Here is a 22,522-nt window from a genome sequence, read left to right as displayed (position 1 = left end):
ATAATATAGTACGAGGAAGGAAACCTCTCTTCTACCCTTCTCCGTAGCCTTCAGTCTGCACTATATATCCAGTGCTCCGCAGTCTACGCACGAAGGCTTGGAGTTTGCCAATGCATGGGAGCCACAGCTGAGCCTGGTGATGTGGCAATACCCGCTTGGTTGTTTGTGTGGAAAGGTTATGGAAAATCTTTAATCTTTCACCTTCAACCCCTGCGAGTGCAGGGAATGCGCATTTCAGCCAATTGGTTGAAGACCGCCAGAGAATCAAAGTCCTCTCTGTCTGCGCTCTTTATCTTATCTTTGTACGTCTTTCTTTTTATTATTAATTTTTTAATAATTCTTTTTCATCACTTTCAGCTTCATTTGCTCACTTGTGCAGATCACCATAGTGGGATGAAGCCTGAAGAAGATGCTAAAAGTAGAAAGAACATGAGTTGACACTCACTCCGGATCAGTAAGTTGATTCCTTCATTTTGGATCTGTAACCTTGTTTTTGGGTCTTCAGAAGAAAATCTAGTGTAAGATTCATCATTGCTTGCTCCTTTTTCTTTATTTGTCTGTATGTTTGATCTTTAAAGTACGATTAAAACGAATTCAAAACTTTTCTCAGCAACCAAACAGTTTAGGGTTTAAATGAGTGTGCTTTGATCACAGATGGATCTTTTTCAAGGACTCTGGCGACGCATATTTGGTTCCCAAGACGAACGTCGTGATGATCATAATGTTCGGAACAGAAATCCGGTGTACAAAAATCATCTAGTGAATACAACCCCACCAAATTTTCCAAGCTCACGGGTGATTCTGGTGACTCGGGTGACGCGGAGTGCTCCATTTGATCAACCAAATGTCGGCGATTCATCGACAACCAATCCACAACATATTCAGGAGTTATTGGAAAGAAGTAACGAAGTTCATCAGAGTTCAACAAGTTCTAGACCATTTCAATCTTCATATAAACCATCCCATGGCCAATCTTCTTCTAGTCCATCTCCTTCGTCCCCTAATTCGGCAACATCTTCATCTAAACCACCTCCATCTTTCCCCAAACCACATCAATCTGCATCAAAACCGTCTCCATCTTCATCTTCCCTTAAAGACCCAACATATCCTTCTAAATCGTCTGCATCTGCATCTTCATCTGATCTGCCTGATCTGCCTCCCTCTTCTTTTAGTCCATCTTCTAAATCATCTGTATCTTCCCCCAACAACCCTAAACCCCCTCCAGATTCTTCTCCAACTTACTCTAAACCTCCTCAATCTTCACCTTCACTAGCCCCATCATCATCTAAGCCACTCCGATCATCCCCGAAGCCCGCCGCCCCATCTTCATCCCAGAAACCCGCATCTTCTCATAAACCATCTCTATCTTCGCTGAAAGGTACATCACCTATATATGCAATTCCTGAGGATATCAAAGGTCTAATCGAGAGAGGCATCGTGCCTACAGTTCTAAAGCAGCCTTTGTCTTCTTTTAATTATAAGCGCTACTTTGCTGCTCTGTTATATGCTGAGGATTACTACTTGGAGGTACTCATGAATGCCCTTAGACATTGCTGTTTTTAAGTTAGCTGCTTTGTCAAGAAAACAACTTGGTATATCAACCATCTTATCTACTATCTGCTTTGAAATCTATCTTGTTTATGGTGAATTGCTTAGTTAATGCTGACTTTGGGCATTAAAATCTTCATTATCTCTGTTGAACACAGTTGTATTCTTGTTAAAAGAGTATCTGATTGCAGGCTTGAACTTTCCTTGGTGGGGCAACCAACAAATAATTATTTATTTTCTCCCTTGAACAATAGAATTTGAACCTAGAGAGTCAACAAACAACGAAATATTCAAAACCAATCATCTGTTCCAATACAAAATGGAAAGAGGGGTCCCTAGATTTAATGAGAATCCTTCCACTTCATCTCTTAAAAACCCTTATTAAAATGTTTGAACTCTTGTATATGTGAGGGTGGCAAGTGTAAATGAACTGAATAGTTTTGTTAGACCCTTCATAGATGATATATAGGAGCAAAACAAACATTCAATTTATTTTATTTTATTTTTATTTTTTTAATTCTCTCTCTTCACTATCCCATTTTCACTCCTCTTTTTTTATCACAACGAGATCTTTTAAGAGTGTTTTACAATCTTATTTGCAGAAATCTATCATATAATATTGTATGATGGAGCATTATAGTAGAACTTTGTGATTGATGCAAAACTGTTAATTTCTTAATTTTGTATGCTTTTGCATTCTGGCTTGTGGTAACTTCATGCTTTTATTGGAATTAGAAATGGAGTAATTTCCCATTGAAGAACGTGATTTTGGAGTTGGATGAAGCAGAAAATAAAAAAAGGTCAAACAAGTACAAAAAGTATGATGGAAGTGTTAAGAAGGATGATAAAATCTTTGTGGCATTTGAGTTTGATTCTGCTCCTGAGAAGCGGCCATTCCTTTTATCAAGGGACTTGGTCTATGCACGACCTTCGGGTAAAAAAGTCAAGCCGTTTCAGGTAAGCTTCCGCTTCCACTTCCATTAACATATGCTTGATTAAATCACAGAATTCATGTTAGTGATGAATACATGGGTTTATATGCATCCATAATGCAACTTGAGATAGTCTTATGGGTTAATCAATTGTTTTTCTTTGAGTTTTAAAATGGTCTAGAATGGTATTTCTTTACAGCATTTTGAGGTTAGAGGTGCTTGCGCTTTTCTACCTTGGCAACAAGTATAGTAAGCTAAAAATCAAGACGACAAGAATGTGTCCTTCTCACACATCAAATGTTTGAGCAGATATTGACTATTGAGTAGTGTATTGATATTAATTATCATAAAATCAAATTAATTATCAACTTTTTTGTTTTTATATGTCCACATAAGGGAAGGGGGAAGGGAATTCGAACTAGTGACCTTTGCTTCATGAGACGTGATTCACAGCCGATTGAGCTACTCCTTTAGGACATTATCAACTATTCATAGTGAATGTTTATCACCTATGGAGTGCAATTAGATGTATAAACAAATCTAGGGTATCCTATCAGCCCTACATTTATTTTGCGCCAAAATCAATTCTAAGTATTAGTTTATTTTTGTGTGTCATTAGAGGCCTTTGTAGTTAATGACAAGTATCCGCATCCCATCCACCAAAATTGATGTGACGTGGTTCCCCAACCAAAAAACCATTTTCCATCTACCAATCGCCATCAACTTTGGTGGATTGAATAGGGATAGTTGTCCATTATATAACAATTTTCTTTCACTCATGTTTTTATTTTGTCTTTACCCTTCCAATTGTAAAATATATTTTATAAGATATGAATCTTTGATGGGTTGTCCTGGTTCTGCTGTGGTTTTGCTCTGATTCTTCTCTTGGCATTAAAACAAGAAACTAAAGCTCTAGTTTATAAAACCTTAACTATTCTAGAAATCCCAGCAAGAGAGTTTATGAATTCACTTGTTTATCGTATCTACAACACTAACTGTCTAAATGGTAAGCAGGGTTTTATCCATCGCGTGGCGAAGAGCACCCGTGTACTAGTCAAATTTGGAGATGATTTCCATTCACAGCATTCTTCGACCTGCAAATATGACATCAGCTTCTCATTCAACAAAGACTGTCTAAAAAGGGCTCGCCAAGCAATTGAAGCTGCATCAGATCCTTTGTTCCAGAACTTCCTCTTTCCTGAATGCACTGACCGAAAGAACACCCCACCTGCTCAGTTTCCTGACTATCAGGAACTTGGTATAGATGAGTTTGCTGCCGTTCATCACATTTTAAGCTTTCACGGCTCACCACCTTATCTTCTTGGGGGCTCACTCAGTGTAACTAAAGCGGATAAGTCTGCAACTAAAGAAGCAAAACTATCAAGAACTGGAGTGGTTGTTCGAGAAGCAGTATTTGAAGCATATAAAACCTCCCCAAATAATCGAATTCTTGTATGTGCTCCTATAAACAGAACATGTGACGTGCTGAACAGAAGTCTGAAGGAGAAGATCCCAGAATCGGATATGTTTCGAGCCAACGCTGCATTTCGAGAGATAGATGGGGTTCCTATTGACATTCTTAGCTCATGTCCAATAGAAGGGGAATGTTTTGCTTATCCTTCCGTCCAACAACTTCTGAAAGTCAGGATAATTCTCTCAACTTTTGTGAGTAGCTTTCGATTGCACAATGAAGGCATAGCTGCTGGACATTTTAGCCATATTTTTCTAGTGGATGCCTCATCAGCCACGGAGCCGGAGGCAATGGTAGCTTTGGCTAACTTTGCTAATGATAATACATCAGTTATAGTTACTGGTGCACCCGGGGACCATTCAGGTTGGGTCCGCTCTGACGTGGGTAGGAAATATGGATTGAGGAAATCATATTTTGAAAGACTTCTTGAACTCGGGCCATATAGGATCCCCAACAATCCAATGTTCATCGCAAAGCTGGATGCCTTTGACCGATAGTACCTCTCTGTCACTCACTTGAATCTCTACTGTTTTTGTGTGAACAGAAATATGCACTTGTGTACATGCTCTCATCTTACTAGGCTTTTCTATTTGTGTGTCTTGTTTCTGCATCGTCATCTAAACTGTATATGTACATTCTCCCATCGAATGCTCTCTCTCTTCCCATGAACTTGTGTTTTTGGATGACTCATCAGATTCATCTAATGTATTATTTACAAGCAATATCCGATTCCTGGGATTATTGTGTTACTTCACTAACTATTTATACACCATTCAAGGCTTCAAGCGGTAGGCATACACGCGATCGTGTTAATGCTGACAGCTTAAACAAATTCCAGGTGAATTGTCTGAACCTCCGAATATAATTTAATTACTTACGACTGGTAGTAGGCGCAGAAAACCAGAAAACCCATTTCATATAGCAAAATTGATCCCTAAATTCACATATGGAATCACTTGTCCCAAAGGAAAAGAGGAAAAAGCAAAAAGCAAATATGTTAAAGTCAAAATCTAACTCAGATTTTAGGAATTTTTACATACAAGTCCTTCAAAAGAAGGCACTTGAATTCAATAATTCAACATGGCACTACAGATATGATGGACTCCCTCTATGGTGAAGGAGCCAATTGCTTCAATTTTGCCTGTAAGATTAACCCAGCTTCATCTGCTACGCTTTTCTTTTTAGAAGCAACCTGCATTTAGAATTTCGCAATCCTGTTATTAGAAGAGAACAATAATTCAATGTAATTAATATAATGTAAACCCAATTATTAAATATTTAACATTTATAAAAGCCTCAATTCTTTTAAGGGATCCTCCTGAGCCTAAAGACGATTACTTATTTTGTATTTCTTAATATAGATTACATATGGTAATTAATTTTCATCACACATACGTGTGTGTGTGTGATGCAAACCTAATATCGTTAAGGTAAATACTTAATACATTGAATATACACTAAAAGCCAAATTCACACGGGAGCTAAATGGTGAAAGACACGAAAGAAACAAGTCATTTTAAAATCATGCCACTTATTGAAAGGTTTGAGGCTGAACTCTCTTGGAAGCTCTGTTACAGCCCTTTCTTTGTTTAATTATGTAAACTCTGTTGCAGCCTTGCTGGTGCAACTTCATCCTTGTCCTTTTTCTAGTAAATATCAACATCAGTCTTAAGAAGAATAAAGAAAAATTAAAGGGGGGCATTGGAGTGTAGGGAAGCCTTAAATCATCAATCATGGCTTATGCTGGACACAAGAGACAGAATTCTGATGTTATATTGCATACCTTTAAGCTCCTACGAATTTACAATATGTATGTTATGGGCTTATGGCAAAGGTTTGAGTGGAAACTGCTATTATCTATCAAAAAAATCAGTATCATATATACTGGGAACATACCTCAACAAGTTGGTCAAAGTTAGATCTCAGCAAGTTGATCTTGCGCTCACAATAATCTTTGCCTTCAGCCATTGTTTTCTGAAAATGCATAATGAACAAAATAAAATTGGGATGCATTAATGTGAAAAATTCAAATGCAAGAAAGTGTACCTCACAGGTGAGGCAACAATCCCCACATAGATTTTAAAAAGAGAAGGAAAAAAGAGGTACGTAGAATAGTGCATTTACTCTCTCCTTCAAACAAAGACATGAACAAGGTAAGACATAAACCAAAGACATGAGTGGTTCAAAAATTATAATATGTCAGCAGATTCTGCAGAACAGAAATAAGATGCATACAGCCTAAAAAATCTCCCAGCGTTTTTCTGGTTTCCAGTGACCAAAATGGCAAACTCAATCATCCCTTCTTAAAAGCCTCTTTACCGCTAAATAAAAATAAGTGATCAACCCAATGTCTCTCTGGAGTCCTGTGCTCAGAGAGAAAACCCCTAATCTTTTTGTCTTTTTTTTTTTTTTTTTTCTTTTCTTTTCTACAACATTGTTCTTAGGTTCAGAATTTCAAAAGACTAAAGGGCTGTTGCCATTATCTAAGACCTCCATCACTCTTGTCCCCAAATAACCCTATTCTCCCCAGTCTTGTTTACTCCTCAATCTTATCTATAATCTGAAGAAAGCAGGACATGGCTATTGACACCTTATTGTACCACAACAACATATCAAACCCAAACCATTCTTGTTTTTCACGATTTTTGGTAAAATCATATGCATCAAAAGGTGCATGTACAGTTCCTAAGGATACAATTTTATCCTAAACAACTGATTTTATCGAGAAATATTACTTTTTTTAGGCCAAGAGGTTGATAGTGAGATCTCGAATCAACTTATTGGTCTTATGGTATATCTTAACATATAAAAACAAAAAGCTAACAGCACATGAATTCCAGAAGGAAAAATCAAAATCGTAATGCTTGGTTGTTGACAAAATGTAAAATTAAATTACTTGAATATCATTCGATTTCAGATTACTAACTATTTCGAACTACAGAAATAATTTTAAAAAAATATATAAATAAAAGAAAACACTATAAGCTACTAATACACAAAATAAAACATAGACCACATTGTGAATGGAAGCAGCAAGGGGAATAAAAATTGGAAGCTCAAGAGGCTGATCATACTTTCTTCTCTTTTCCTACAAATTTCTAAGTGTCCAATCAGAGGCCAAGTAAATTTTACAAAAGTAATTTGCATGAAATATGAAACCAATGGACAAAATTTATGACATAACTAAAGAATTTCAACATACAGTATCAGAAGCTAAACTGACCTCAATGAAGTATCCAGTGCCAACATCTACCAAGACTTTATCTGCGTCATCTAGTCTGCCAGGTACATATAGAGATGCCGTAAGAGGCACCAACATTTTCTTTCCTAAAATCAACAGAACAACAAAAGAAAAAAAAAATGTTAAAACAGGTAAATAAATAGATGTAAGCGCACAAACACTCACACACAAGACACAACCATGACCATGGAGAGAGAGAGAGAGAAAGCGGAGCTCGGGGAGAGAGCTGCACTCTAATTGCATGCAGAGAGAGCTGTAAAAAAAGAAGAAAAATAATTCTGAACTATTGTTTATGGTTTGTTGGTTTCCATTTGAATGGTGCTTTTCTTTTTGGGAAACAGGGGGCAGGGAATAAAGATTAATTGGAAGGACTTACTCATCTTCATAATCATGGACGGCTTCACGTGCGAGCAAACATGGAGAGGAAAGAAAATAAAACAGTTTCTTTTCAATATCATTGATTCAAGTCTTCAAGAGGTCAACTAGCAACTATTTATAGAGTTGGAGTAGGGTAAACACAAATTTTAATCTACAGTTTCACCACATTAAGCATGGCAGAATCATATACCACGCTGCTGTACTCTGAGAATTGCCAAATTGCCCACTCCAACTTGCATAAAGATCCGCCACCTGACGAGGCATAACCCACTCTAACCCACAAAGACCAAAGACAGTATTCTATAAGGCCCTAGCAACCTCAAAGAGAAGTAAAAGGTGATCTACAGTTCCCCTCTCTTCTTACACATATCCTATCTACAACTCGTTTCAGTGTCATTACTACCAACTATTTTTACTAATCTAATTTTTTTTAAATACGTGACTTTTTGATGGGTTTGAATTGTTAATATTCAATTGTCACATGTTCAATAAAGGGTTGAGATCTTAGGTTTGTTAATATTCAATTGGCACCTTTTTACTTCATTACAGCTGAAGTTCTGAACTAAACAGAACTAAAATTAGATCTAAGCCCTAGTCGATGCAGCAAACATCCCCGTCATGGGGCACTGGATGACCAAATCCGAGGAAAAAACTTGGAGATGAAGGACAACAATAAGAAGGGCTGTTTGTACTCCTTTCTTGTAAGCCTTAGGTCATTACTTAAATGGGAAACTAAAGGCACCACAGTAGATAGGAGGCCTACAAGAAGGCTAACAAGACGGCAAATCATCGGGAATCACGCACAAAGGGAAAGCTCTCCAAGCTACCCATTCATCTCTACAGTTTCACTAAGCATCACTAATTCTTACATTGAAATTCGAGGTATAAGTTGTTTTCATTATAGGAGTTCTTAAAACGAGAAAGATTTAAAGAAGACAAATAGGAGAAAAGAGAAACGAAGCAATTGAGAGAGAGTGGAGACCTTGAGGACGGAGAGAGAGGTCCTGGAGAGCGGAGGAGGCGAGCTCGAGGCGAGAGGTGGCGGTGCGGACGTTGTTGAGGCTGTCCTGGAGCAGATTCACTTCCAGATCCGCCTGCTCCTTCACTGCTTTCAGCTGCTCCAGGCTCATCTTCTCCATCTCCGATACCCTCATCGATGGCCCTCCTCCACTTCTCGACGACGCCATTGCCAACCAAAACGCACACACTTGGGCTCTTTCATAGATCGGGAAAACGAGTGCCTTTTTTAAGTTTTTCGACTAAATAAAAACGCTATTAAAAATAATAGAGAATGAGTCCCACAAGAGCCCCTATAGCTCAGTGGTAGAGCGTCAGTCTTGTAAACTGAAGGTCTGTAGTTCGATCCTGCATGGGGGCAAACAAGTTTTTGCCTACTTTTCCCTCTCTCTATCCCTCTCCGCATGAATCTCACAGCCCACAAACTGAAGGTCTGTAGTTTGATGAAAATAAGTTTTTCTTCTTTTTTTTTTTGGGTGTACTCAAGATGCGGCCCACACGATTGTAGCATTTTCCACCCAAATCTGAACCTCAGTCCAGACTCTTACCCTACATTGTATTATTATTATATAAATAGACAGACCCCATACGACTTACACTAAGACTATGGCTAAACTGGAAGCCACGTCACCATTTAATAGATAAGGAGTGGGGGGGCTAAGTTTCCACATCAACACTCGTCAGCAACCCACGTCAGCAAGCAAGAAGTATGTGGAAAATGGTAGCGAGTAGATGACGTATATAAATACCAACCAAGGCAATAGCCTAAAAAATTTAAAATTTGTGTTGTGTGGGCAACAAGAGCCCTCGAGCACTTTTAGCCGACTACGTGACCCATTTGCAATGGCCCAGGTCCATGATCGAATCAGGAAACGTGGGTCAAGTATGGGTTTCCAAGCAATTTCAACCCGTCTTATTTTATTATTGTACCTCTTATCTTGGCCAGAATACAGGAGTAAAGCTGAAGATGGTCCCAAATCATAACTCATCCAGATTTTCCACCATGAGTCATGACAATTAATTCAGGGGGACCCATCAATTATTGGGTGCTGGCCCTTTATGTTTTTTTTTTTTTTGTGTAATAATCCACATCCACAAGTACATATTTATGAGATGATTAAAACGATTGTGCACTCACACCCTTGCAGATGCAGCACATCCATGTGGTGATTAAACCCACTGGGTTCATAATTTCTCACTCACTAGTCAATAATCATCATCATCTTCTTTTGAGCCTACAGGGTAGCAGATATTTCACCTGACTGCTCCCAACTTTATGAAAATGCAGGGGAGGTAACCACAGTGCTTTGATGCAGAACTTCAGCAATTTCCTGATCAATTTTACATTGGTTTAGCAGATAACTGTCAGGGGAAGCAAAATGTGGGAATGCGCGGCGGAAGTCTGCCTGCAAAGTGCAGAACATGTACCCAATGGGCAATCTTAAAGTCCAATAACTCTTGATGAACTGCAATGAATGAGAGGTTTCCACTTTCCATTATTGTGTAGTCAATGACGTGAAGACCAAGATGGACATGTTTTGTTGCAGTTGGGACTTTAAATTTTCATGAAAACAGCTGAAGAGAAACCAATAGAATCGACTATTATTTGCATTATAGGGTTCGAAATTAAACTCAAAAGCATACAAAGTAAGCTGCAATAAGAAGAGAGCAGGAGAAAAAAGAAAAGAGCAGGCGATGAGGAGACAAAGCAAAAGAAAGGGGGTGAGAGAAACAGATGGGTTTTTTATTCACACCATAGGCACCCAAAAACAATCCACTTACATACAAGAGATGATGAACACATTATTTTCACGCTGATAAATCTAAGAAATGGCTAAGAATACTGATAAAATTCTCAAACGCTTGAGGTATTACAGAGAGGAAATAGAGCATCTTTCAAACACCCAGTAGCTATCGAGACCCATTACAAGGAAGATAGAGCATGAAAGCCAAGGAGAGAGCAAGAATCAACCTCCACCAATCACCACAGTTTCTCCTCTGGACAAGTACCCAAATCCATCCAGCAAAGACACTGGCTTTCTCATTCACCATTGCACACCAGCGTATTCCAACAAACTTGGAGAGAACTGAATTGGTGCATCAGCTTTTTTAACTGCATACTTCAATTGACCAAACTTCTATTGAAAATGCAATTACGCAAGTGTTGACAAACTAGCAGCACAAAAACCAGAGACAGCAATCCCAAGTTTGTCATGAAATGCCCGAAATTATACAATTATTGGCCTGGACTTGCATAACCACCCAAATCGCAATTTCCACGGCACAAAACCGAATTCTTGACTCCCTCTCTCCTCCAACAAAAACCCCCCAAAACCTAAACAAATTTGAACCCTAAAACCCTAATTAATCTTCAAAGAAAGTAGTGAATCCCCTAATTGAATCCCCAAATACCCACAAACCCTAATTCCTCCACTCAAAACTAAAAGCCCTAAACCTAACAAATTCACTAAAAATCCTCTTCCATGGGCACACAACCCCCACCACACACACACACAAAAAGAAAAGGCAATAAACATACACATATTCTTATATACCAAATTAAGAACACCACCACCACCACCACCACTGGCACCAAAAGAAAGTGGAATTATCAGCGAGGATCGTCCTCTCTCCTACCCGAACTCCCCGGCCCGCCCGACAAGGAAGCCAGCAAATTCAGATGCCCTGGGAGGTAATTTCCCACTCTGGCCGCCGAGGCCTCGCCCATGGGTTGCTGCTGCTGATGATGATGATGACTGAGGAACAACGACTGCTGGTGATGCGACGCCGCCTGCGCCTGCACCACCAACTCCGGCGGCGGACCCGCGGCGGCTGCTGCAGCAGCAGCGAAGCTCCAGAGGTCCGGTCTGGCCGGAACCGCCCAGAATCCCGGGGCGTTGGCCCCCAGAGAGCCCATGGTGTGGCCCACGGAGACTCCTCCGGAGCCGTCGTCTTTGCCGTCGCCGTCCTCGTCGGCCCGCACGCGCTTACCCAAGATGAAGGGCGTGGGTCCCAGCAAGGGCTTGTGGTCAAGAGAGTGGGAGAGTGAGGCGGACGTTGAGGACGAAGTGAGCGAGGCGGAGCCACCGCCACCGCGCAAGGAGACCGAGACGGTGGAGAAGCTAGCCGGGGTAGTGCCCGTTCCCGTGGCGGCTATGATGGACGGCTCCGCTTGGCGGAGGAGCCACTCGATGGTCTGGCCGTCTGACTTGTGGCCGAGCTCCCGAGTCAGCTGGAAGACACGGGCCGCGCATATGATCGGCATGCGGATGCGCCGTCCCCTGCCGTCCACCTTGCTGTGACGGTCCTTTGACGGCGCCTTCTTGACCACCAACGCTCCGTTCCCCGGCGGCTGCTGCTGCCTCTGCGGGTCTATTATAGCGCCGTTTGTGACGCCGTTGTTCGCTCCATCTGAATTAGACATGGGTCTTTAGTCTTCCCTAGACCTAGATAGAGAAAGAGACAACACCCCACTGTAAACTTAAAAAAAATAAATAATAAGAGAGAGTGAGTGTTATGGCTGCGATGAGCTGTTTGTGTTACAGAGAGAGAGAGAGAGAGAGTTCATCTAGAGAGAGAAATTTTGAGAGAGAGAGAGAGAAAGAGAGAGGGTTTTGGGAGGGAGGGGAACAGAGGGACTAATGATTGAGCGGCAGGAGCTGGTGGAGACAGGAGGAGGGCACATGGGTGGTGGGCCCCATTCTCACACACCACAGGCACAGCTCATTGTAGCTTAGCTTCTTCCTCTCTTCTTCTCCTTTCTTTGGTTGGTTCGAATTTTTTTTTTTCTGTGCCTTTGAGTGCGTGTAAAAACAAACTCCCACCCGCCCTCTCACGCGCCTTAAATTGAATAAATGCGGGTGCAGAGGGATTTGAAGTCGGGTTTTGTGAAGCCGGGACCCACCCCGTTGCCGTACATTTGGAGTTGAGGGTTCGGGTATAAATCCAGCTAAGGTCCGGGAAGTTTCGGCATCCTCTTGGTTTAATCACGTCAAATAGGAAAACGACAAGTGAAAATCCACGGTTATCTACTTATAAGGTTTGTGTGTTTGGTAGAGCACCCCTCTCCACGGTCCACAGCCACATGTGCTCTATTCCTTTGATAGAGTTACTGATCTTCATAATCATAAGATGGTCAAGGCACGTGGAGATAAGAAAATTCTAATTTCACACTTTGCACTGATTTTCCACAATGCTACTGCGTATACAATTCATTTCATTCATATGAATTGTCGTCACTTTTGAAATTACTCTTGAAAATTTCAGAAATTTTCAATTTAGTATATCCATCTTTTAATTTTTAATTTTTTTTTTTTCAGTTCCACTCATTTGTTAAGATTTTTCGTTAAATCTTATAAAAATTCTTAGAATACCTTTATTTTTCAATATATATATATATATATGTATAATTCAAATATTTAGGTGTGAGTATTTTTGTAAATTTCGTTAAATCTTGACCAACACTTGAATTCTTGTAATTTTTTTCGGTATGTTGAAAATTTTGACGCCCCTCTTTTATTTAACCAATGGAATTAAAAAAAAAATTTGAAAAACAAATACATTAAATTAAGAGTTTTTTCAGTTTAAGAAAATAATTATAACTATGATGAAAGTTAATTTTTTTTTCAAAAAAATAGAAAAAAACGTTCGTATAGTATTTTTTCTATTTGCTAAAGCAATTTTTAGAAGCTAGGTTCATCCCTTAGGTGGGGTATGAGTGGACTTGGAGAAGAGTGTGAAATTTGGAAAGGGGTCTTTTAATTGAGTAGGTAGAATTGCTTATCCTAGTATACTGCCTATATTAGGTAATGATGGTTAACAAATAGAACTAGCAAGTCGTAATCGGTTGGGTAATCTATGATTCTTGATGGAATTATGAGCATGTGTGATTAAAGCTACTTCAACCACTTCCAAAATAATAATAATAATAATAATAATAATAATACCCCTTAATCACATACGGGCACATGTCAGCAATTTATAAAAGAGTTATAAATCATTTATAAGTTTAGTATTTTTGAATAATTATAATCAAGTTCATCTAATTTGGTTGTAAAAAGTTAAATCCATTGCCAAACCAAATCAAACTCTCCTGCTGTTTCTGCTTCTTGGAATTTTGCTAGTATTATTTTGGATATAAGTTTAGAATTATCCTCATTTTATAGCTTAAATACTTTGAAATTGTCACGATGTGCTAATTAATGGGCATATATTTTAGCTAAATGACACGCTTTCCATCATGTGTTTGAAAGTATTCATATAGGATCTTTCATTTATTTTTCATTCGGATCAAGAAGGGGAAATATCATCCCTTATAACATTTTTCCCCATTTGATTAGAAAAAATATATATATATTTTTTTTAGTTGGTTTGTATTCGTTGCATGCAAATAAGAGGAAAACTTCACAAAATCCCCCATAAACTTCACATGTTTTAACATTACCTCATAATGCTTAAAAACTCTCAATTTATAATATCGAACTTTTAAATTTTGCAATGTCTTTCTTCCGTTAGGATTTTTTGTTAAATATTGTCAAAATTTTCAAAATACCCATATTTTTTTATTATAAAAAAATAAAATAAAAAATTTGCAAGGATTCAAGCGTTTGTTAGGATTTAACCAAAATTTCAAAAATACTTATGCCTGAATCTTTGCAATTTTTTTTTGTAAAAAAAAAAAAAATGGGTATCTTGAGAATTTTGACAAGATTTAACGGAATATTCTAATGGAAAGAAACATTACAAAAAATTAAAAAGTTAATACCCTAAATTAAGAGTTTTTAAACATTAAAAAGGTAATTTAAAAACACTTAAAAGTTAAGATAATTTTATGAAGGTTTTTTTTTTTTTTTTTTTTTTTAATGTTAACAACCAAATAATAGACATAAATGCCGTATTGATTGTCGATCCACAAAGTTTTGACCTAGAATTGAACCTAGGCTGTTGAAAAATCAAATTAAACCAACCCTGGTCGGATTGGTTAAGATCTTTTATTAAGTACCTAAGATTGGAGTTATATCCACAGGGCCACAGATCACATATGAGCTCATTGACATCACTATCCTGGAAAAGATAAAAGGAATTCCCTTGGTGGTTGTGTCTACTGAACCACTAAATATATACAAAGATGGATAAACAACATTTATTTTTTTTATTATAGTAATAGGAATATAAGCCAAAGGATAATCTGATTATGCCTGACAAGTATTGGCAAATTAGTTACCACTAAGAGCCTGTTTGAGATTGTGTTTGAGTGACTTAAAAGTGCTTTTAATACTCAAAAAGTCTGCTTGAAGAAAAAATACTCGTTTGGTAAAAAAATTAAAAGCGCTTTTAAAAATTTAAAAAGCTTAAAAATGGTCAAAAAAACACTTTTGACAAAAACTTAAAAATGAAAGTTTTGCCCAAAAGTTCTTTTGATTTAAAAGCTCTATTTCTTAAACGCAATTCCAAACAGACTCTAAGAGTTATGTTCACAGAGTTTAAGCTTTTGGACTACGTTCATAGAGATTCAGCTTAAAATTATTTATTGCCGGAATATTAATTAAATTTATTATTTTTATCAACTTAAAATTTTAATACCATATGTGATTTAACATTCTCAACAAATCGTTAGGTACTTGTAATTGCGAGTAACGGCTTTGATTGGGAGTAGGTTCTTAGAAGGAATTTGGGCCTCTTCAACAATGTAAATTGTCAAGCAGAATTTTTTCGGGCTCCAAATCAATTATGATATCTTTTATTATTTAACAATAATTAATTCAAGAATTAGTTGAAAGCGTTACATCAGCGTTGTTTGATGAATGTTGTATAAAATTATAGTATCCAACTTTTATCAAACTTGACTAACAGATTCGCCATTTACATCATCGTGCGTTATTAACCGAAACGTAACCACATTCTTGCCTTGAAATCAATGAATAATGCATTATTGGCTCTAAATACCAAATGATTTTATTAACACATAGCTAACCCAATCTCATGATAAAAGCTAATACTAAAATAATAATGGCAAAGAGTAATCTTAAAATGATAATTGAAAAGACTAATCTTAAGATAATTAACCAAGTAGCCCTAATCAGATAAAGCCCTAATTAACACCATCTTTTTAAGTTGTCAATAACTTCAACAATTTTTCTTAGTATTTGGCTAAACCTAAGAGTGTGAGCCGCACGTGCTGAAAAAAAGGTTTCCGTACGCTCTTGAAGGCAATGCCAAATTACAGATTACGGTTACGGGTTATCGGGTATCCAATCACCTAATCTCCCCCCAACCGGGCGAGCTTAAGTGATGACAAAAAGCAGAAAAATCCACATAAACGTGTTACGCGAGTAAGCGTGATTGCACGCTCGCTGTATGTGCGCGTAAATAACTGTTCCTCGCTTTAATGAAGTCAGTCAGTGTGTGAGTCCCAGCAAACAAAATTGACACTTCTCCAGCTGTTTATTTACGTAGTATGCCACCTTTGTAGTTTTTTTCTCGCGGCAATGACAATTGACAACATATTATGGACCTGTTTTTTGTGTGAGATACTCATATAAGGATGTTTTTGGAATTATGTGCAACCTTGCTACTTTTACAGGTTGGAGGATTATAAAAACCAGATATATCGTGTGGATGAAATTGCGTCTATATATCATGTTCCTGGACCTCACCTCAGGCTACTCATTCTACATGGAAAGACTTCAATCAGCTTAATGGATTTGGATTTCATTACATCTAACTGTTTAAACAAATAAATTTATATATATTTTTTTAAATGAACGAAAAAAAAAAAAAAAAAACAAATGAAGATGTTTGTGTGTTATCGTGACAAAGTAAGTTTGACATATTGAAAACTAAAATTAATTATATCAGTAACATAAATATCTACATTTGTTTAGACCGTTAGATGTAATGAAGGGCTCATGTTTTACAATTGCACACGAAGTTTTGGAAATTTCGCTCAATCCACTATAATAAATGACAAGTGTCTTCTAACATGTTTGAGTTTCGCATTGGATAGAAACTAGCTACAAACTGGGTTGTATTAATTAGTTACACACTAGTATAATAAAGTGACATGTGTTCATAAAACATGTGAAAACATATGCTATTATAAAAATATGTGATTTAGTTAAGTATCACATGGTAACTTATTAGAGTGGTTTGTAGCTAATTTGTGTCCTCCTAAAAAATTAATGCTTGTGTTCTTAAGTTAGTTGAGAAATAATAAATGACAATTTAGGACTAGAACAATTAATTAGGACAATATTGTCTTTATCCGCAAACAACATTTTTTTTTTCGTCCTTTTTATTTTTGGTCACGATATACTAAAAAATTTAAAAAGATATTGTAATTGTTATATATAATTCCCTCTCTCCCTCTTTACAATTATTGTTAATATTAAAATATGAATATTATTACTTTTTACACGAATTTATCATATTTATATCAATTTTAAATGGTTTACTCCAACAAATATATGAACCATTTAAAATACATAGTGTTGGCGACTCAACTGATATAACATGAATATATAAAGATAAATACATATGAGTCAATAAGTTTTTTTTTTTATATATATTTTGGTAATTTTTTTTTACAGATTTAATAAATTAATCATTAAATTTGTGAGGTCTACCATTGACATAGCGTTGGCGACTCAACTGATATAACATGAATATATAAAGATAAATACTATGAGTTAATAAGTTTTTTTAATATTTTGGTCATTTTTTTTTACAGATTTAATAGATTAATCATTAAATTTGTAGGGTATATTATTGACTTATGTGGGATCCATATAAGTCTACAAATCTAATCGTTGATTTGTAAGATTAGATAAGCCAAATATAAATAAAATATTGACCCATAACATTTTTTATATATAAATAAGTGTCTAGCTTCTCTCTAGTTCCTCTCCGATGAGACCCTAAAGGGAGGAGAGAGGGATGAATTCTATCTGTCCCTCTTACCCCCTTTTTTGTTCTTTGTTATGGTTTGATTTTGGAATGCAGCAGCAGCGTCTAGATTCAGCAATAACAGCAACCGTCCCTTCCATCTCATCTTTTGGCTTTTCCTAGTGCTTGGGTTTCGTCGATATTTTGCTGGGAAACTTATATCGGTTCCTTGTGTTACCGATCTACTCTTTTGCCGTTGGGCTAAGCTCGTACACGACACTACACGCTTCTCTTTGGTGTTGTGCCATGTAGACACTAGACTTTTTCTCTCTTCTTTTTGGCACGGGCCATATGTGGTTCGTGCAAGCTGGAGTGTGGATCTCACGCGCTTTGCATGTAAGCCTAATGCGTTGGTTTTCCTACCATTTTCTTGCTGAATCTTGCCATTGATGCTGGTTTTCTTTGTTTTGTTCTTGTTTTGTTCTGTGTTATCCTGGCCTTTGAGCTAAGAGGGGATAGTTTTTGTATGAGGGGTTTGTCTCACGGCCGGGTCAATAAAACTTGTTTCTTTATGGATAAGACATACCCATATATTAAGATCTAATCAATAAAAGCATATCTGCCCCTTATATGAAGTGTGCACATGGGTTGAATCATAGGATGTAGATACGTTTTTTTTATTGTTAAATTTTGAATGTATCAACGGTGTTATACTTTTCATAGCTTTTACCTATGTTTTTATGTAAAAGCTTTATGCTCTAAATCTCTTATTAAGGAATGAAAATGAAAGAATATCCTATATATTAGTGTAAATTGTAACATTACTTTTAACTATTTCAAATTGAACTCTTCAGGGTATAATAATGTTCTCTGTAAGATTCTCACAAGTGAAGTTTGAAACTTTCTCGTATTTTACTTTTAGTAATTAAAACAAATTGTAAGAAAATACAAGAGATTTGTTTTGTTTTATCCAACAAGTCCAGGGGAGCATTTATAAAAGTGTAATAGAGTTAAAATCAGAATTAATTTCGAAAGATCAGTTTAAAAGAAAAAAAAAAAAAATAGGGAGAGAAATTAAAGATATTAGATTGCAGTTAGATAAAAGTGAAAAGTCATTTTTCTTTATCCCCTAACGCGAATAAAATGGTCGTTTAGCTTTGCCGATAACTTGGAATGAACATCTCCAATTGTTAAGGGACAAAGTTTTCCTTCAAACTGGGTTGGAGAAATTTCCTTCAACTTAGTTTATAAAGGTGACATGTGTCCCTTAACATGTGAGATGCACATACTTTTTTTAATAGTAGAGATAAAGTTTGAATAAATATTATTAAAAACTTACGTGTAGAAAATTCCTCTAACCCAGTTTGGAGGAAAACTTTGTCTATTGTTAAGTGGGTTTGAATTTTGAATTTTGAATTTTTTTTTCACAAAAGTAAAAATATACTTTTTTTTCAAAATTATTAACCAACAATTTCAAATACAAAATACTTTTTAAAAACACATTTCAAAAATCAACCATGTTCAAGCACCTCATATGATGTATTCTTAAATCCTGAGGTTATCAAACTTTATTAGGAGAATAGAGTAAGTAGTAGTAATAGAATAAAATGTAACAATACGCATGAGATTAATTAGAGCATTAAGAGCCTGTTTGAGAAATAAAGATTTTAAGTCAAAAAACGTTTTTTAGCAAAAGCTTTACTTTTAAGCTTTTGCCAAAATTGCGTTTTGACAATTTTTAGGCTTTTTGGATTATTAAAAACGCTTTTAATTTTTTTACCAAATGAGTATATTTTTTTTCAAACGGACTTTTTGAGTGTTAAAAGCACATTCAGGCCTCTCAAACGCAATTTCAAACAGACCCTAAGTATAGTCTATGGATGTTCAACATGGCTCTAATACAAAATGTTACAAAACTAATTCATAACAAAATAACTTGGGTAGGTTCTTAGAGTGAATATGAGCCTTCTTCAAAATCATATTTGGAAATCAAATTATATGGTGCTTTTTATTAATATTAACCCGCCTTTATAAAGACTTACAAATGGATGAGATGAATAATATTCGAGCTAATGATAAATCTAATCGAAAAATACTTCTAAATATGTTTCGAATTGATTGTTTGGAGTTAAAGGTGATCTATGAATGGAAAAATAAAATAAAAATAAATGATGGGAGCAATCCCTTAACATACACCATCAGAAATGTTATCTCACCAGCATTTGATTATAGTCCCTTTCAAATGTTCCATCTCCCTGCCACTTTAAGTGAATTTTCTCCAGCTTCAAAACTCTCTTATTGTCTTAAAAAAAAAAAAAATCCTCTCTTATTGGCCAGATGCCACTTGTGAGTCATGATGCTCATTTTGTCTTCTTCAAGTTGTACCTCCAAGTCACTTGTGGTCCTTTTCTTTTTTTTCTTTTTTTTTTTTTTTCTTCTTAAGCAAACAATGGGAAACTTTTGTTGCCACAAGCAAGCCCAAGGGTACCTCCAAGTCACTTGTGGCCTAGAACACCATAACCATCAACTCTCTCAAGTCTCAATCCTCTCAAACAAAATCCCATCAATGTTGGAACCAATGAGCTCTTTCTTGGAAACTAATGTGATATATCAACAAACTTCTTAAAAGAAGAGGCATATGATTATAGAACAAACACATATAAGCTAAACAATGATATGTTAATATACATTCTAAACCTCTCAAGCTTTTTTGTTTTTTGTTTTAATTAAATCTCTCAAGGTAACTTTTGTTGCCACAAGCAAACCCAAGGGTACCTCCAACTCCAAGTCACTTGTGGCCTAGAACACCATAACCATCAACTCTCTCAAGTCTCAATCCTCTCAAACAAAATCCCATCAATGTTGGAACCAATGAGCTCTTTCTTGGAAACTAATGTGATATATCAACAAACTTCTTAAAAGAAGAGGCATATGATTATAGAACAAACACATATAAGCTAAACAATGATCTTTGTTGGTAGTTTCATATTATAAGCCCATTTAATATATACAAAAAATAAACATTATTTAATAAACATCAAATCAACAACACAGATTTGAAGAGACAGGGTTCTTCTGTAATTGAGGATCCCTCTTTTTACTCCTACCACCTCTTCTTTGGGCAATGGTAAGTGAAAGAGGTTCATCTGCCCGAGTAGGAAACTCACCCATAAAACCCTCTATGCAGGCGGGAGCTTTCCTACTCGGATAGAAGAGTCTTTCTCACTATTTTCCTGCTATTATCCTTACTCTTCCTCTTTGGACAAAGAATCGGATTTTGAGATGACCTTATATACTAAAACTTCACCATTCCTTTACATTTAAATAGACTCAAAGTTACAATCCCACTTTGTTTTTTTTCTTTATTGTTTTTGGAAAATAGAAAAATCCAAGCTCCATGGAATCCATTTCTTCCCCAAACTCAAAACATCCCCCAATTTTCATGCTCACTAGAATAATAAAAAAAGGCATTACATATATAATTTTCCCCCCATTGACCAGCCAAAAAAACAGTTTATATATTTTCCAAGAGTGGGGGTCCTATTTCCTTATTGGTACACCATTTCTGCAACAGAATCCCCATGCACAAACTAGTTTGGGTTACATGGGCCTACATGGGCCGCACACTTAAAAAGTAGTTAATGTCACTGAAACTTTAACTTACAGAATTTATTTAATTAATGCCAATAATATACTTTTTATTATTATTATTATTTCTTGACTCATGCTAAAGTCTTCAATTGCCTGGCCCCACCTACGCCCGTGTAACGCGGTTTCGACAACATATGTAAGCACGATAATTGATAGGGTATGGTATTGAAAATATTAGAAACACACGGGGGCATATATTCCGTATCTTAATAACGCGTTTCATGTGCTAACTTTTGATTAATTAATTGTTAATCAATTGTTAATTATAATTTTTATTTCTAACCACTACAATATTTTAGTCATAATTTTGACCAAAAGCGGATTAATCATCATGCCACGGATTTGATGTTCTTTTTAATACCTTAATTTATCTAATTTTTCCACATTATAATATTCTGTCGTGATCATATATTATAATAAAGTGAGACAATTGTTTTACTGATCTCACAAAAGCGTATATGACATGGTTTTTTTTGTACACACATTCCTCGGATTAGTCTGGGCATATGGGCCTTCCCTATGACTTAGTTTAGACCATATCTGTCTTCCTTTGGTGTACTTTATTTATCTTTTATTTATTTATTTAAATGTTTCTTATATCTTGGGGTAGGCCAATAGAACAGAACACCAAAAAAAAAAAAAAAAAAAACCCTCAATTGTTCAAGACTAGAAGATAGCGGACATCATCTCAGACTTCATTTCCCTCATCCCTGCATCCACCACTTGGATGGCTCAGAAAATTCAGTGAAGTGCAAACTTCTGTGCTCACCATGTGGCTTATTGGGCTACACCCAGAGCTCACTCTGGCTGTATTCCCACCTACTTTAGACCCCTTTCTTCTCTTCCCATATGTAGTGGACATGATCCACCTCCTACTTAGTTTCTTGGTTTTTCTCCTGATCTATTCTCGTTTGTTTTTAATGCTAGTGTTCTTACAAAAAAAATAAAAAATAAAAAAATGTAAGGGTTCCAATGTTGAGCCTAGAGGACCCAAAGAATCCAACATCTCTAAACAATTATTCATGTTAATGTATTAATTAAATAAAAAATTAATGATTTCTTATTATCTTAATCTTTTTAAATAATTGACTAATTAATATGGTATTTGAAATTCAAACTCTTATCATCATTTTAGTTTGAACTTACATGAGAGAGGAGTGTTAAATATTTAATTAGATGATTAAATTTTTTATTTCTTATCAATTTTACCTTTTGAGATAAATTATAAACACATTGTAATCATTGGTTGCTTCCCATGACCAGGAAACTTAACTAAATTTTCTGTAAATTTTGAGGTATCCAAAATTTGTATTTGTATATCTTTTATGGTTGAAAATCCTTATTGATCTTTCTAATGATTTTGTAATACTGGTCCAGGAGCAAAACTAGAATTTTAGATGG

General features: G+C 36.2%; 3 protein-coding genes and 1 non-coding gene across 7 annotated transcripts; 2 read left to right on the top strand and 2 right to left on the bottom strand.

Moving 5' to 3' along the window:
* Positions 1 to 220: 220 nt before the first annotated feature.
* LOC132177137 (probable RNA helicase SDE3) lies at positions 221 to 4,705 on the top strand. Of its 4 annotated transcripts, none has more exons than XM_059589363.1 (5): positions 221 to 302; positions 380 to 454; positions 655 to 1,527; positions 2,284 to 2,505; positions 3,495 to 4,705. In XM_059589363.1, the coding sequence occupies exons 3-5, from the start codon at positions 655 to 657 to the stop codon at positions 4,446 to 4,448; spliced, it is 2,049 nt and encodes a 682-aa protein (XP_059445346.1). In that variant the 5' UTR covers positions 221 to 302; positions 380 to 454; the 3' UTR covers positions 4,449 to 4,705. The 4 variants fall into 4 exon arrangements, with proteins under 4 accessions (XP_059445346.1, XP_059445348.1, XP_059445349.1 ...); XM_059589365.1 differs by having other exon boundaries at positions 260 to 278; XM_059589366.1 differs by lacking the exon at positions 221 to 302 and having other exon boundaries at positions 319 to 518.
* A 133-nt stretch (positions 4,706 to 4,838) lies between these two features.
* Positions 4,839 to 8,793, bottom strand: LOC132177138 (prefoldin subunit 5). Its single transcript, XM_059589367.1, has 4 exons — positions 8,553 to 8,793; positions 7,175 to 7,278; positions 5,848 to 5,925; positions 4,839 to 5,143 (listed from the first exon to the last, which is right to left on the bottom strand). The coding sequence occupies exons 1-4, from the start codon at positions 8,755 to 8,757 to the stop codon at positions 5,060 to 5,062; spliced, it is 471 nt and encodes a 156-aa protein (XP_059445350.1). The 5' UTR covers positions 8,758 to 8,793; the 3' UTR covers positions 4,839 to 5,059.
* An 83-nt stretch (positions 8,794 to 8,876) lies between these two features.
* On the top strand, positions 8,877 to 8,948 carry TRNAT-UGU (transfer RNA threonine (anticodon UGU)). Its single transcript has one exon. It is a non-coding gene; the product is annotated as a tRNA-Thr (tRNA).
* A 1,362-nt stretch (positions 8,949 to 10,310) lies between these two features.
* Positions 10,311 to 12,322, bottom strand: LOC132179917 (transcription factor TCP7). The gene has a single exon (XM_059592721.1). The coding sequence runs from the start codon at positions 12,009 to 12,011 to the stop codon at positions 11,199 to 11,201; it is 813 nt and encodes a 270-aa protein (XP_059448704.1). The 5' UTR covers positions 12,012 to 12,322; the 3' UTR covers positions 10,311 to 11,198.
* Positions 12,323 to 22,522: the final 10,200 nt, after the last annotated feature.

This window comes from Corylus avellana, chromosome ca4, assembly GCF_901000735.1.
Source record: "Corylus avellana chromosome ca4, CavTom2PMs-1.0".
NCBI classification, from domain to species: Eukaryota; Viridiplantae; Streptophyta; class Magnoliopsida; order Fagales; family Betulaceae; genus Corylus; species Corylus avellana.
This window is presented reverse-complemented; position numbering and strand designations above follow the sequence as displayed.